Source organism: Podarcis bocagei, assembly GCF_964188305.1.
Source record: "Podarcis bocagei genome assembly, chromosome: 2".
NCBI lineage: Eukaryota > Metazoa > Chordata > Lepidosauria > Squamata > Lacertidae > Podarcis > Podarcis bocagei.
In genome coordinates this window covers 97,799,826-97,816,070 of record NC_138126.1, presented here as the reverse complement: position 1 = coordinate 97,816,070, position 16,245 = coordinate 97,799,826, and the positions used below count along the sequence as shown (strand labels likewise).

The 16,245-nt window shown below is 42.8% G+C and overlaps 2 protein-coding genes across 5 annotated transcripts in view; one reads left to right on the top strand and one right to left on the bottom strand.

Moving 5' to 3' along the window:
• The window catches only part of UNK (unk zinc finger), a 49,014-nt gene extending 37,466 nt beyond the window's left edge, over nucleotides 1–11,548 (top strand). For all 4 annotated transcript variants that reach the window (XM_081185098.1, XM_081185097.1, XM_081185100.1 and 1 more), the window contains 3 exons: nucleotides 3,966–4,147; nucleotides 6,088–6,345; nucleotides 7,445–11,548. In XM_081185098.1, the coding sequence (XP_081041224.1) occupies nucleotides 3,966–4,147; nucleotides 6,088–6,345; nucleotides 7,445–7,600 (596 nt within the window). In that variant the 3' untranslated portion in view covers nucleotides 7,601–11,548. The remainder of the gene's footprint in view (nucleotides 1–3,965; nucleotides 4,148–6,087; nucleotides 6,346–7,444) is intronic.
• A 680-nt stretch (nucleotides 11,549–12,228) lies between these two features.
• The window catches only part of UNC13D (unc-13 homolog D), a 66,743-nt gene continuing 62,726 nt past the window's right edge, over nucleotides 12,229–16,245 (bottom strand). Inside the window, exon 33 of the transcript XR_014005540.1 lies at nucleotides 12,229–14,663. The gene's annotated coding sequence lies outside the window, so the exon portion shown is untranslated. The remainder of the gene's footprint in view (nucleotides 14,664–16,245) is intronic.

The following is a 16,245-nucleotide window of genomic DNA, read 5'->3' as shown; positions in this document are numbered from 1 at the left end:
ACAAAATAACCAAACAACAGATGAGTTAAAATAGTTTGTGACATCCATACAACAAAGAGCAAATGTAGCAAAACACATTAGGAAAAGTTAAGCAAATTCCAAATGTGTAAGGATGACCCAAGAGTTAAATTCACAGAAGGTAGACTTTCTGCAGCTAAGAGAAGGAGGCAGATAGTCTCAACAGTAGATCAGTAGATGGATGAGCATATATTAACCACAGCAGTAGCGTCTCATCAACGGAGTTGCTGCTGTTTACCAGGAGAGGGAAGGGTAGAGGTGAAGTGGTGAAGTCAGGGCTGTGTGAACACACCAGCAGGAGCACTGGTTTGGACCAACCAATTTGTCTGCACAAATCTTACTACCACCTCGCTTCTCCTGGCAAACAGCAGTGACTCTGCTGCTCAGAGGCTGCTGTGGCTCCATCCCACTGGGCAAGACACTCCTGCGTTACAGAGTATCAACAATCATAGAAAAAGGTTCAAATATGTGATACCATTCTCAATTAGCTTCTGATGCACTTGGAATAGTTGACTTTTTCAGGTTTAGATCTCTTAGTCATACCTGGTCAGTTATAGCTAACAGACATGAGCTCTGAAAATCAGATACTTGCAAGCCTATCAGAGGCTAAATATTTTATCTTTTCCTAAACAGTTTCCAAAAGACTCCTGGGGTTGTATCCAAAACATTTTTACTTGTACAATGGGACTTCTCCCCACCCCCTTTGCTCCCTAAATCTGTTCTAGGGGTTTCCTCAACCCTCCAGAGTAGATTTAGGGAGCAGAGTGACAGGCAGGACAGGGAGACAGGGGACGTCTCACTGCGTAAGCAGAAATTCTTGCGCTGACGGAATGTGTTGGTTGAACGTCAGTCACCCTTGATATTCAAAGTAAAGCAAGGGCTCAGTATTCCATGTGTAACAGACCTAACCTGAATGTTGCTCCTTTAAATCATGAAAGCTGTGCAGTGATGGGAGTACTTTTGAATTTGCTCAGAGTTCCTTCCATTACCATTACACAGCCCTACAACTGGATCTCTCACTGCAAAGATTAGTCAGACTGGGTTCCAGGAATACTTTCCATTTGCAAGACAACCCACCCCATACTGTCTGTTTAAAGGAACATTTGGCCTGCTTTAGAACCAGGGGTGGTGTGTTCCATTTCACCGTTTGAGGTGAAACGGGAAGTATCGCTTTGCCCTGCTGCCGCTCTGACCACTACCACCTACTTGCTCCTGCCGCAGCCACATCTGCCTTTGGCAGAAAAGCTGCGCCACCATTGGCACTGAGTTGGGGCAAGATCATGCCCCTTTCAGTGTTGATTGCACAGAGGCAACAGGGCATGCCACCTAGGGCGGCTTCGGCCACCTGAAGCAGCAGCCTCACCTTGACTGGTCCAGCTCTGTTTAGAACAGTTACATCAAATTTTGCCATGGTAGTAGGAAGGCAAGAGCAGAAGCATTCCTTTATTGTTACTTAGAATGTTTCTGGGCTGGATTCTGGCATCAAAATCAGGTTCAAAGGTTAAGCATTGGCTCCAGTTAAGAAGACATGATTATGCAAATGAATCTTTACAACCTGGGGGGTAGCTATAGTATCTATAAATGGAAGCACCTCAGAAAATTCAACACTTGGCATTTGCTGAATGTCCTATGGACGGTACAGCATAGAAGTGTGCCTGTCTCTGGTAAAGAGGTTTAAAGTCTAGGCAGGACACACAGGAGAGAATAAGGTAAATGACAAAGCAGTGTGCAGGAAGTATGTGGGAAGAATTAAGAACTAGGTACTTGTTTTTATGTGTTTAATCATGTCTTGTCTATCATCTGTATAACCACCCGCTTGGTGCATTATATTGCAAGTGGTAAATGTGTACATGTTTGATTTTATTTACCATGCCCTTCCACTACTATCAGGAGTAGCTTACAAAAAAATAAAATTATACTAATTTTACAATAAGCATCTTGTGCATGTGTAGACTCAATTCAGATCATGGCCTAATTGTAAGCCAAACCACGGGCCATGATCTGAATTATTGACGCTCATTAGGCTGGCTATCAGTTGAAAATGTGTTTTCAATAAGCAGTTTTGCTATATATTTTTTACTCCTCTATTAAAATGTATTCCTGCATAAAAATAGCATGCATACATAGAAAACATTAACACAATAGCAAGCCAGGGTCTTTAAATAAAGCAAAACATACGGCATTTTAAGAAGCAGAGTTAGCTTTTATAAGTGATAGAGTATTTTTATTGTTTTATATCATCTTCTGCAGTAGCATGTGCCCTTGACCTGGTTCCTCTGCTGTGACCTAATTTATAACACGGCTATGGCTGGAATCAGGATGAGCTCACACTAGCCATGCTGCTTAATAAATCAGTGTGGTGAGCAGTGCTTTAGTTCCACAGGAAAAACTAAACTGTGATGGGTAATTCAGTGTGAAGAAGAAAGCTTTAATAAAAACACCTAGAATAGTATTGCAGATATTTTTCTACTGCAGCTTATTCTACCGGAGCATATTTTTGTAGGAAATACACTTTATTTTATCTATTTAACAAAATTGGCATGCCATTTGATTGCAGTAAGCCCTCTAAGTGGTTTACAAGAATACATAATTTGTTATGACAGAATAAGAGCAGCAGTAGTGGTGTGTCGGGTGGGGTGGAGCTGCAAGGGCACACTTCTGGCACGGTGTTGCTGCCTGCGAGTGGCTGGGATAAGTTGAGGCTGTGCAGGCACACCAGCAGGAGCACTCGACTGGCTCCGCTGGTGCTGCCACGCAGCCTGATTTCAGCCTTATCCAAAAGGAGCAGCTCCACAGCTCCACCCCATCACATGGAGCACTACTGGAGAGCACGCTCTGTTGCTCCACAGACTTTGTGGATCTATTTGCAACCTACCCTATGTATGTGTGAGCTCTGGCAGAAAACAGCAGCAGAAGAAACTGTATCCAATTTATTCCCACCTGGTTTGAGATGGCGAGCCATTTTGCATTATTTGGAGCAGAAAAAGCAGGCGTAAGACTCAGCTGGGCACCTCAGCCAATCCCTGCCCCTGGTGTTATACAGGTGTTTTTGCAAGCATATGTTCGTTGCACAGTACATTTTTAGGCACTCTCATAAAAATGTAAACTGTGCAGTGAGCTTTATTTCTCTTAGTATTAAACTCTGCCTTATTCTAATAAAAAATAATAAAAATCTGAGGGCCAGCTGTTCTGATGTGAAGTGAGCTGGTTCCTCAGATGAACTTCTGAGTAAGATCAGCAAAGGCACAGATTTGGACACGAAAAATGGCTTAGTGCTGGTTTGTACTGAAGAACTTCACGTGGTGAATAGATCTTAAGTATTGCAATTGTAGATTCTTATACTAATGTATTCAAATCACATATGGGTTTGGTTTGTTAAAACGATTCTAATTCTGATCAAAACAAAATGGTGTAATATTAAAAGTAGAAGTGTGAATTGCAACAATGTTTGGAATAAGATCTAATTAGATTGATTAATGAAGTTACAAGATTAATGGCTAAGGGCTTTTTAAAAACAATCCACACACAGGTTTTGCTGTTTAACCAGGCCTCTGCTTATACTGGCAGTTTCTAGCATATCTGTTTTAGTTGCGTTGTGGCCAATGTCTCACGTGGAGATCTTCCCTGTGTGGGGCATCTAAGCCTGTATCTCTCTGCACAGCAGTTATAGGTTAGATGCAGCACAAAGTGCTCAGGAGCACCCTTGGAACCAGCATGCCATGTAGAGAATATTTACCGTGTTGCCATTTCTTCTGTGTAAGCTGGAGTGACAAACAGTAACTCTGCAGGTACATGAATGTCTCTCCCCAGAATCCCCAAATGAATCAATGCCCTGTGAAATATTGAACCATTTCATTCCCTTTCCAAAACAGTGCCGGGCAAGGAAAGGGGTAATCCAGGAATATATGTGACGTAACATTTCCCCCCTTCCTGTCTGCATGAAACAGGTTTAAACGGGATGAACAGCAGCATATGGGAGCACTTTGCTTCTGGAAGTTTTTCACCCAGTACCTCGCCTGCATTTCTGTCGGGTCCAGGTGCTGCTGAGCTGGCCAGGCTGCGGCAGGAATTGGATGAAGCTAACAGCACAATAAAGCAGTGGGAAGAATCTTGGAAACAAGCCAAACAGGTAGCGTCCGCTGGGAGGAGTGAGTGAGAGTGGTTTGCCAGGATACTAATGGGCAAAAGCATCCACCTAACAGCTGAATAAATAGTTTGAGGGTCCAGAAATAATATACAAAGATTTGGTGTGTGTTATACTGTAACAGTTCCTTCACAGCAGACAAGGGGTTTTGTTTGTTTTTCTTTTTGAGCTCTTATCAATGGAGAAAGAAACCGATTGATACCTTAGGTATGCTGAGGAGTAGGTTGCAAATTGTAACAGGATTTGAAAATGTTCATGCCAAGGTTGCTAGTGTTCCTCTAGGAGTATTGGCTTTTTTCCAGTTGTATCTGAACACACCTTTCCAATTGTCCCAAGCTTTTTGATTTATGTATCCCCTGAAAATTGATATTCTCTTCACCTTTTTGTAGTAATGCTCTAATTATTTTGAGGTTAGTAGCTGTGCACTGAAAGAATGGTAAGCCCCTCCTTCTGCATTCAAGATGCTTTGTAAATGTTCTCCCTCTGGGGATGTACGTTTCCACCCTGCTCTGGCCAGGTTGGCTAACAAGACTAGGGTGGGTGTGAATATATGCTTTTTGCTAAACTGTTCCCATAACTAGATTGAGACAGATGGATTGCATTTAGTAAATTGTTCCCTGAGCTGGTGTTAGGCACTGGAGTCAGGCATAGGTCAGCAATAAAACAATAAAGCACCCGATGCCAGTGAAGTTAATTCATTATTCAAAGAAACAAAACAGCTCAGTCCTAGTGATCACAGCAACCCTTCCCAGTAGGTCTTGCCCTAATGAGGCAGTTGTGAGGACTGAAAGTCCCTGCCTTCCCTCTGCTCTCCAAGGCTCCTCCTCCGGTTGTTTCCCCAACAGCCTAAGGCTCTGCCACCTTGTATCTCATTGCTCTGCTCTCTTGATTGCTCTGTGTGGTCTGGGAGACCAGGAGGGACGTGAGCTGGATGCAGTAGGAGAGGAAGACTCCCTGGCTTCTTCTGCAGCCGGCCCCTACTCTGCCTCTTGACCCCACTCTGCTTCTGCCTCTGCTTCTGGAGTGCTCTCTGCCACAGCCTCTTCTTGCTCACTAAACCCTGTGGCCTCTTCAGCTTCCAACACCTCCTCCTCCTCCCAGTTTGCTTCCGCTTCTCCCTCTGACCATACGTTGTTGTCCCACCACCAATCCCCTGGCTGTGAGCTTTCTTGCCCTGGGGGTTCCTTTGGGACCACTCTTCTGTATCCAGCCAGTCCATAACAGCTGGACAGGCAGGATGCTCCACTTCAAAGCACTTAAAGCCATGTAGCTAAAATAACCTATAGAGGAATTGTGGTAAAATGTGGATACCTGGGCTAGAAAACCTTTGTGTCACTTCTGTGTGTGCGGATTGAAAGGATCTCATTAGCTATGGGGTGTGTTCCCAAAAATCTGTCCATTCCACCTCTGGGCAATTATTGTGCCACAAGGAAAGAACAGCCCAGAGCTGGAGAAGGCTGCCTTTCAAGCTTCGGGGGAACAATTTACTAAAATATTCTATATAAGTACACAACTACTACTACTTTATTTTAACTGCTTTATTATGCTTACAATAATAAAATACCAATTCCTCCCCCATCACTACCAAAATAGATACATGGTGCTTTCTTGCCATGTGAATATATTTTTGAGAAGATAAACACTCTAGGATCCAATGTGTGTGTACACCTTTTGCCAGTACTGTGTGCATAATGTTTGCTTGGGAAATTTGCCATATTTTGTCTCACACTGATTTCAGGAGTTTGTATAGATACAAGAAATCTGCTCCACATACAAAGCCTTTAAATAGAATGCTGGGGAAACTATTCAAGCTGCGGAGTGAAGCCAAGTGAGGAGATGAGAGAATTCACTTCACATCCTCCTCTCCCACCCCACCCCCACACTGTTTCCCAAATTACAAATGACTTTTCCTTTGGGATACACAGGCCTGTGATGCTTGGAAAAAGGAAGCTGAGGAAGCTAATGATCGTGCCAACACGGCAACCATAGAATGTGAGCTAGCCCGGGAGCAGAGGGAGGCCTTGGAGCTGCAAGTGAAGAAACTCCAGGAGGAAGTGGAGAGGATCCACACTGGCCAGGACCCCCAGTTCCTGCGTTCGCTCTCTGATGTAGAGACCCTCTCCCTCTCCACACTCTATAATCTCCAAAAACAGCTGCGTGCCAACCTGGAAAGAGTTGATAAGGTAGGTCTTGAGTGAGAAGTCTTGTCCCACAATTAACTTAGCTTCCTTTTTGAATCCTTAATAAAAGCAGCAACTGTTCAGTTTGCATTTTTAATCCGTGGTACATTTTGAACCCCATAGACTTGGCAACCATGAAATGTCCCATTCTTTCTTGGATGAGGGGGGCCGTTTTATACTAGAATGCTCTCAGCTAGCAGGCAAGGCTTATAACATGGTAATAGGAAAGGGCATTTCCCTCTGGATCAGAGTATGGTATGTCTGGTACCTGGAAGCAAATCCCACATTGGGCTCCCATGTAATGACTTGGGCCTGTAGAATGTGCTGAAATGGCACACACAGACTCCCCGTTTCCGGGTGGTTGAAGGAAGATGGAAAGGGATTTTATTTGGTAGTACTTGACATTGCCTTAAAACATTTACGGTCCCATAGCATTGATCTTGGGGGGGGGGGAGTCAAAATGTCATCTTGTTTCCCCCACAAAACCTATACTGCACAAAAGCTGCATATATACATTTCCGTGTGAGATGGGGGTGGGGTGGGTGGGATTGAATTTGCTGCGGGAATGAACACAGACAGTTTGGTGGGGGGGGGTGGTCCTCTTGCCCACACATTCCATAGAGCTGCTTGCTAGGCAAGAGGAGTAACAGCTGTATCCTGTGCATCTTGGGTCCTGGCTGCAGCCTAAGCCGCTTCCTTCCTTCAGTGACTTAACAGAGTCAGCAGGCTGGAGGAGTCACTGCCAGGAGTTCGATATATGCCAAGTTCATGAGGCACGGCTGCCATCTATGTCATTTTGCATGCTGTCTGCCCAAAGGAACTTTCAGAACAGGTGACGGGAAGAGGCGAGAGGGATGTGGGAAGATAAGCCAGGTCAGGCATAGGAACAGGGAGGCGGTTGCAGAGAGAGAGGCAAAGAACTCCTCTGCCTCTTTTGAACTCGTTTCTTCCACCGCCCTCCTGAAAATGTCTGTGGGTTCTCCCTTGTCTACTCCTTGTGAATATCTCTGACCTTTTAATGGCTGCCTCATGAGTGTACCAGGGCTCTGTTTTGTTTTGCTGACAACCCCTTTGGTTTTGCCCCCCGTTTCTTTCTTTCCAGGCAGTGTTTCAGATGCAGTCGGTGAAATGCCTCAAGTGCCAGGAAGAGAACCGGGTGGTACTCCCGTGCCAACACACTGTGCTGTGTGAAACGTGTGCTGAGGAGGGCGAATGCCCCATCTGCCATCCCAACAGGCCACACACTCTCCAGTCGTGACCCTACTAGGACATTTGGTTTAGCATATCACACATAGAACTTTTTAACTTTATATATATATATATATAAATATAATATGAATATATATATATGAATATATATATATATATATATACATAAAAACAAAAATTAGTTGCAGAGCACTTTTTAATACTTTGCATCTCCCATTTAAAGGTTCCCCCACTCACCCAGTCCTGCTAAGTCTAACTCCTTAGGGACTTTTATGGCTGTTTTTATGTAGATCAAAGGGCAGTTTGCAGAGTTTGTTTCCCCTCTCTCCCCCCACCCCCTATTTAGGATGTAACCCTTTTTTAGTCTTTTCTGAATAAAGATTTAGAGGGAAGGGGAAGAGGGGCTTGCAAGTGCTTTCCAGGGTGAGGACTGGATCTGTGGGGAGAAGAGACACGGAAATCAAATTTCTGATCATGTCTTCGTCCTCCTTCTCTTGGCTCTTACTTCATCATCATTTTCATCTTTTTAAAGCAGCTGACATGCTCTTAGCCTAACAACAAGAGAATCCCCTTTGCAGTTCTTCCCCGTTGAGAGCTTCAGGCATTCAGAACTCTTGTTGGCCTTCAGTATGGGTGTGGATCTTTGGATATCTGTTTGAAAAACAAGCATTCGCTTTTTAAAAGTCTTTTTACACACTTGTAGGTTTCTACCAAAGCAACAAAAGGAGCAAAATTTCAAACAAACCAGTGATGGCAGTCACAATAGTTTTACTCAAAAGCATTACTTATCAGTGGAACTTCGTAAAGAGGAAAAGTCTGAGTTGGTGGTCTGTATTCTCTTGGCAATTAGGATGTGCTTCAGAGCTGTGGGTAATGCAAATGGAAGGCATTCTAGGTCGCAGGTAGAGGTGGAAGTGTGAAATGATGAAGACCTGCTTTGGAAAAGCCTGGCGGGGGTATTCCTCCTAGGCTTTGTTTTCATTGATAATTAAATGGAGGTAGATGGAACCTTTTAAACTTTTTTAGTCTGCCTAATACAGGCCTGCATAACTTGTGACCCACCAGTTAGGTAGGGTGGCCCTTTGGGACTAAATCAGTTTCCTGTTTTTGTCTGCCTGCCTGGGACTGCAGAAATGGGGTATTGGTCAAGTATCTGGCTAGAGGGTACAATGTTCAGTTGGTCTACATTTGGTCAGCTGATGCCGTGTTACTCACCCTAAACCTAATACTTGGTACTTCCTGATGGGTAGAAACAATATGTCTCTTCCGCTGCTGTTCCCATACCATGAATGGTACTGTTACCAGTGTCGCGGTGTAACATATCCACCCTATAGTTCAGACAAGGGTTGGTTTTTTGCTTTGAGTGTTAAGAAAAAATCATTCAGGTTTTTTACAGAGCAAGCTCATCTGTTTGCCCTGGACAGCACTTTGTGTTGCTAGCATACAGTAAGATGTGGTGCACCACCATGAACTTGGGGAATGTAGAATGTGATAGAGGAGCGGGGGACATTTTCAGAAGTTAACACTGTGTGTTTCTATCTTGCTGCCCAAAATTTGGAGTTGCATACTGAATTGAAACATGGATTTCCTTCAGATGTAATTTCTGCAAAGTAATAGCGGAGATATTGTGAGGAAGAAATATTTTTAAATTCACAGCCATGGGACAAACACAGAATTTTGCAAATGTTCAGGGACCCCAATATGAAAATGTTTCCAGTGGCAAGAAATAGATTCACAAAATGCAGAACTGGGAGCAGGCAAACAGAGAATCCAAGATATTGGAATATCCTCTCTTGAAAGATTAGCTAGCTGCTTAGGTGTCAAGTGGAGTTACGTTCCTAATCCGCTTCACATTCTTCTGATTTATAGTGAATGCCATGAGGCCATACTTAAAGCGCTGTTCGTAGGCAAGAAAAGATGGGGTTGCCCAGAGTCCACAGTGTTTCACTTCTCAAATACATTCCTTTTCCTTCTGACTAGGGGAAACCTTCTTACTCTTCTATCTTACTCCTCACTAGTTTAGGTTTCCGGTGAAGCTAGCCTGTCTTCTTTGCAGGAGGATATCGTTGGTTGTGATCCCTGTTTAGGTATAGACGATCTGGGGACACCCAAGGCTTTCTATAGTCTTAGGCTGCGTCTGGGATCAGTTGTGTTTGGTCCATTTGAATTGTGTGCAGTCCAATTTTTGTAGCCCAGAGGCTTGGGACCAGTCCCCAACAGATGGGAACATTCATCAGGCATGTATGTGATACACTGTTTGCACAGCCCAGAGAGTAATTCTGGAGTTGGTAGGGGCCTGATCCTCCTGCCCTTCTGCTTTGGCATTAAAAGCACCAAGCCAAAAATGAAAGACGCTCCCATGCAGACATGCCCTTTCTACTGCTCTGCTCATTCTTACGAAAGATAGTCTAGTTGTTCCTTTGGGTTAGCATCTCTGTTAACTCTGGGTCACCTTAGTGTAGCTGCAAATGCCCTTATTTGGCTGGGTACCTGCAGTAGACAACTTCCATGAAGATGGAGAACATTCTCCCAAAACGACCATAAAGCCTGAGTCTATAAATGCATTCCTCCTTAATATTGGGTGTGCACTTGCTAGAGAACTACTTAGACCAGAACCATTTGTCATGGACAGCATTGACTACTATTTATATTGCCCATCTCTTACTGGGCACAGTGCATCTAGCCTTGAGGGATACATTTCATAGGTTAGGCTTTTTATACAAATAGACAGAAATCTTTTTGGGTCCCAAGCAACCATCAGCTGGATTATTGGAGCAATCATTAATTTATTTCTTGTGCTTTTGTGGGCCAGAATGAATAAGGTTTCCAAGCTCTGAGCAGAACTTAACTACACCTATTAAAAAAGAAACTTACAGTGCAATCCTAAGCATGTTTACTCAGAAGTAAGCACCATTGAATGCAATGGGGTTTGCCCCCTAGTAAATGTGTTTAGGATTGCAGCCTCCACTAATAATTTCCATTGAGATTAAATTTGCACTCTTCCCAGAGTGCTTTACAAATGGTGTTAACTCACTGATTATGTGTTAACCTTTGATTATGTGTGGTAGGCTTCCAGGAATATATATTGGGGCCTAAATCCAACTGACTTTCATTGAAATTTGTGGTTTGGAATATTTTTTGTGTTAAGCTTGTATCCAGTAAATGTGTCGTCCTGCAGTTCCCGAGTGGTAGAACTCCCACTGCAGTTTGTTTTGACTTGTTCAGACATTGCAACAGCCTGTAGGCAACAAAAAGCAACGGTCCAGTCCAGAAGGACTCTAATCTGTCATTTTGAACTGGGGAGTTTGTAAAAGTGTAATATTTAGATTTATAATCTCACTCCCTTGCTCACCAGTCGCTGCTTCATTTGCAGTAGTTGACCCACCTTTCCCCAACCTGGAAAAGCACTGGAAACTCTAAGTTATCATTCTTTTTCATAAGCGTAATCCAGCTACTCACTGTCAGGTTTTTCCTCTGGAGTATTTTCATATTTAATGCAAGTACGTCATTAGATTTGCTTCCACAATTCCACCCTCCCATATTTGGGGGGCTAATATGCATTCCCAGATGATCTCAAAGTGCAGCTCTGTTTAGGATTTTTTTTTTTTTAATTAACTTTTATGTTTGGTAAAACTGCTTTTTTTCAATGTGTATATTGTACTAGTATCTGTTGTGTTTTTTTAAAAGAACACCTAATTGGCTTCTTTCTTTTCTTTTTCGTATGGAGAGACGCTGCTGGCTGACTCTTGTGGTTGTGTTTGTTTTTGGTTGTAGCCTTTGAATGTCTGTGCCATGGGGCTTACCTGGTCTCCAAGGCCAGCAAACATGCCTCAGTCTTAAGGAAAGCTTGTTTGTTTAAAATATGTGAACATTTTTAAAACATACACACACAAATTTAAATTATGGGGGAGTAATAATACTCTGCTGGAAATAAAATGTACTAAACTATTTTGGTAACTAACTTAAAGATCATAGGAAATAAACTCTTTGAATCGGGTCTACAGTGTTTATACAGAATTGCAGCCATTTTCAGGCTCTTTGGTGGTAACTGGTTTGTAACACTTAGTTTTGTAAACATTGTGTTTTATTGCTTCCTCTGCCTTTCTATGTGATTGTCCATAGTGAGACGATGATTTTGTGGGGGGCGATTTGTTTAGTCCTGAATTGCCACAGCTTTGTGTAACTCCAACAGAATCCTACAGAGGGTGTTAGATGTGTCACTGGTCTCCTCAAGCGTAACTTAGCGGTAGTTTCTTTGTCCTGTTTTTAAGGCCTGGCAACTCTATAGAATCTTGCTGGTTATCAGATTCCTCTTTCCCACTCCCCACAACACCCCCTAGGCAAATTGCTTTGCTGGTGCGATGCAGGGGAGAAATTATACCAGAGGCAAAAGCCTGTTTACATTTAGTGCCACAGCCCAATCTGTCTGTTTTATTGTGAAGGACCAAAGAATCCAAAATGGGATTTAAAAAATAAATAAATCTCCCAACCCCACAAATTCCGGACTGCTCCCCATCCAATTATGCTTTTTCCTCTACCTCGTCTCTGTCAGTATAATGCATAGGCACGAGGACATAGCAGCAGGCTGGTTTTATCCACACCTGGGAATCGTAGAAGCCCACGCTTCTCTATCCCATTCTTTAGCTCTTTTAAGACGCACTTTTTTAGAAAAAAGCCTAGATTTCTATGAATTTTAATATTGAAATGAAATACCTGAAATGTGAATTCATTTGTTAGGTACCAAATGGAAAAGCAAAACCAATCTGTTTTGTAACTTTGGGTTAAGTTTCTGCATAGGAATTTTTTGTTTACCGGGATAGGGTGGGATGAACCATGAATGAGAGGAAATATGCATATTTTTGTTTAACCGAAAGCAAATCTTGATTGAGCTAGTAGTTGCTGATTTGAATAGTACCTGCTCACCACTGGGGTTTTTTTTTAGGCCAACGGGATTATGTGATTGGGTTTTGCCTGATGCTAAAGCTATTATTTGGTGCTAGAGTAAATCATCCTAAATGGACAGCCCAAGGAGATGTGCTTGGATTATGAAAGTTCACACACTTCTGAGCAGAATGCCTCTTGTATTCCCTCTCTGGCCTCTATGCCAAGGCCTAATGGGGGGGGGAATCATTCCAGAAGTTTGGGGAGGACCTGCTGATATGACTAATTTTACCAGCCAAGGGAATATTGTGGTTGCAAAAACCAGAGTATTCAAAAAAGGCTGGTAGACTTACCTTGATTAGCAGCAGAGAACTATCAGGTAGATGAAGAATTAGTAGAGAAATAAGTGTTAAGAATTAACCTGTATATGCTTCTTTTAAAACAATTGGCTTTGTGGGGCTGAGGAATTTCCACACATTCGGGCAGATGACCTAGTAATCCTACAGCTCAGAGGTGCTGGGCTACGCTTCTCTACTGCCCAACTTCAGCAGAGGGGAAAACGGCACCTAACAATTTATTGTGGGGAATTGCCTATATGCAGCACACAGGGTCTGGGTTTGCACGTAACACTTAAGTGATGGCTCAGTGTTACAAGGCTAAGCTACAGCCCTGCAGTCTCTGGTGCACTCACACAGAGGACTTTGCAAGCTTTCACTTCCATTTTAGACTAACCACAGATTCTTGTGACATTTAAATCTGGATAAACTGCATTTAATCTTAACTACAGATAGTGAAAGCAACTTCAAACCATGGTTTATAAAGCTGCCTCTCTCCACCCCCATAACCATAGATACAATTAACCTCACTTTACAGTTTGGCTGTAATGTTCAAGCAGAAGGTTCCAGTTTCCTCCTCGTTGCAGTGCTGGAGGTGGCAAGCAGAGCATACATACCCAAGGTTTCCTTCAGCTTGTCCTTCTAATGCTAAACCATCACTTAGCATCACATGTAAACAGAGCCAGAGACCCCGCACAGAATTCTTCACAGGAAAATTCCTTTTTCTCTTTAACTTTCCATAAGTCTCCAAGCTTAACCTGAGCCACTTCAAGGGCTGCACAGCTCAGACAAATGAAGAGAATTTCCTTCCTTAGCATGGAAGGACATAAAGGACTCAACAGTTTAGTGCTGTCCCACTAGACAGACAGGACTTTCCCATATTGGTTCCGTCCCCAAAAGGGAAAAGTATTTATTACCAGTCTGGGGGGGTTTCTCATTTTTTCCCTCCTTTTGATTCCCCTCCGGGATTATATCAGCCTTTAGAGCAATGCAACCAGAAAGTAGATGTTGCTGGCGAAAAGTATTATAAGTGAAGTATTCCTGCAAATTGGTGACTGTGGATCAAAAGATCTCTATGGGGCTTCCCCACTCTGTAGCTTCCAATGTTTGAAAGGAAAAAAAATATATAAATACATTCTATATAAATTCTTAAAATTACACACTACAGTATTTATGGTGGCAATTCTGAACCAGTCTCTCTCCTTGGATTTTCCTAGGCAGGGGAGGGTGGAGGGCGGCTGGGACAGAGAGCCGCTCAAGTCTGTGTAGAAGTCAGCCAAAAGGTAATAGGTGGTGTGTACAATGTGGTGTTTGATTCCATTATTATAGACTGTAATGCGGAACTGTGATTTCAGCTGTTGTTCTTTCTCGTATTCTGTATATATGTGTGTTTGGCTGTCCAGAAACCTGGTTTTAGACACTCTTTCTTGGCAAAGTGGATTTGCATGTGGAGCTTAAAAAAATGCAATCTTGTGTCACAATTTCCAAGGGCAGGATGGATTTTCTAGAAGACAATAAATTTTTTTATTTTTTTGCTAAGAAAAAAAAGGCAGCAGTTCTGTGTGTGCATATGTATGTGTGTTTTAGAGTGTATATGTGGTGTCCATGTGAGTTTTCTTAGTACCCTTTGATCTCTACTTGAAAGCTAGAGAGGTTGGGGGGGAGGACCTGCCTAACATTCCGCTAGGAAGGTCTCCTGTTCAAGCTCCATGAAGTGAATGGCAGGTATGTGAAGCAGCTGCACCATGGTAAAGTGTACACGTTCCCTTTGCTCTCATGGAACTTGTGCCAGAAGTGATTCTTTGTAGATTGTAGGCCAGGAATGCTGCACAATCACATCTTTTTTTCACCTTCCAGTTGGTTATATAGAAACAGTAGCCTTTGCAGCCTAGAGGACTGCAAAGATAGAACCCAATCAATTTACTGTATTTTATATAAATATATCCCTCATACTGCTCAAGATACAATACAATTTCAGGGTTTTGTGAAAGATCCTTTAAGCTATAAAGACAGTGCGTAAAAGAAAGTCCTTATTCTCAACCATGAAGTATCTCGGAATATCTCCCAACACACCACCTGCAACAGCATCTTGGATTCCATGGAAACAAAGTTCTAGATCTGGGGAGAATCTGCTTTTGAATAGGAACTTTTCCTCAGTTGGCTTTTTAAGGACCCAACTGGAAATGGGGAAAGCTTATCTCCTTACTTAGAACTCCTAACCCAGAGATCTCCGTATACTCTTCTCACTTCAAAATTGGTGTGAGAAATTGGTGGTCTTGCCTCCTCTTTCTTTCCATTAACATAAGAGAGAGAGAAACAAGGACATTTTGTAATTGGCCTCCCAAAATCTTGAATCCAGAATAAAGTGAGCGAATTTGAGAATTCTGGGTTTGGACCATGGGAAAAAAATTTGTGGAAATTTAATAATGCTAATCCAGCTATTTAATCAGCCTTAAGACCCACTGAAATCAGCAGGATATGTTATTATTGATTGAATTGAGACCCAGTGGTTGCTTAGCCCAAATTGCCCCATTGATTTCAGTGGAACGTTTTGCATGATTAACTTGGCTGAACTAGTATGTAGCTATCCCATTTGTAGTTATAGCCAACATGGTGCCCTCCAATTCCTATCGACCCCAGTCAACATGACCAGTAGTCAGGGATGGTTCAGCAACCTCTGTAAGTCACCACATTGACACCCCCTAGAATAATGGTATCTGTGTTTGCTATCTGTCCAAGCTGTCTTGTTTTTGTAATTGTGTCTCCATAGTGATTCTATCCCATATCCTGTCCTCGCTTACTAGTATTCTCCTTTGGCTGAGTAAACACAGCCCCAAAGCGTGAATGATTAGGAATAAGTAATGGGTGCAGGCTGGAGAGAGATGGGACACACCAACAGCTTCTCAGTGCTAGAATGTAGGTTCTTTGGTCATTCACTGAACTAGAAAAGTAGTTCCCACAGGCAAGCCTTTCTGGAAAAATAAAGATTCAACCAGACACTCAACTACTCTTAATTAGATGAGGCAGAAGGATCAATCCACATTTCATGAAATCACTACATAGAAGCTGCTGCAGCGGAGGCTAGCTAGCTAGTGACTTATTTACTTGTAAGACCAGCAAATGCTGAGATCTACACATGTGTTAATTACTACTATGCACATGTGCTTTCTATGCCTTGTCTCTGTAACAGGGATGAAGAACCATTTTCAATCTGAGGGCTGTCATTCCCTTCTAGGGATGACGATAAACACTAAATAGAGGGTGGAGCAGCTTATATAAATTATACCGTTGCACTGTAAATTATTTTTACACACACTCCTCTCTGTGACCCTTCAGGTGTTACCGGAATACAACTCCCATCATCCCTGACTGTTGGCAATACAGCCAGGGACTAATGGGGAGTTAGAGTCAAGCAGAAGCTGATGGCCACAGGTTCCCCAACCCTGACGTAGAACAAGACGCTTTATATAGGTAGCAC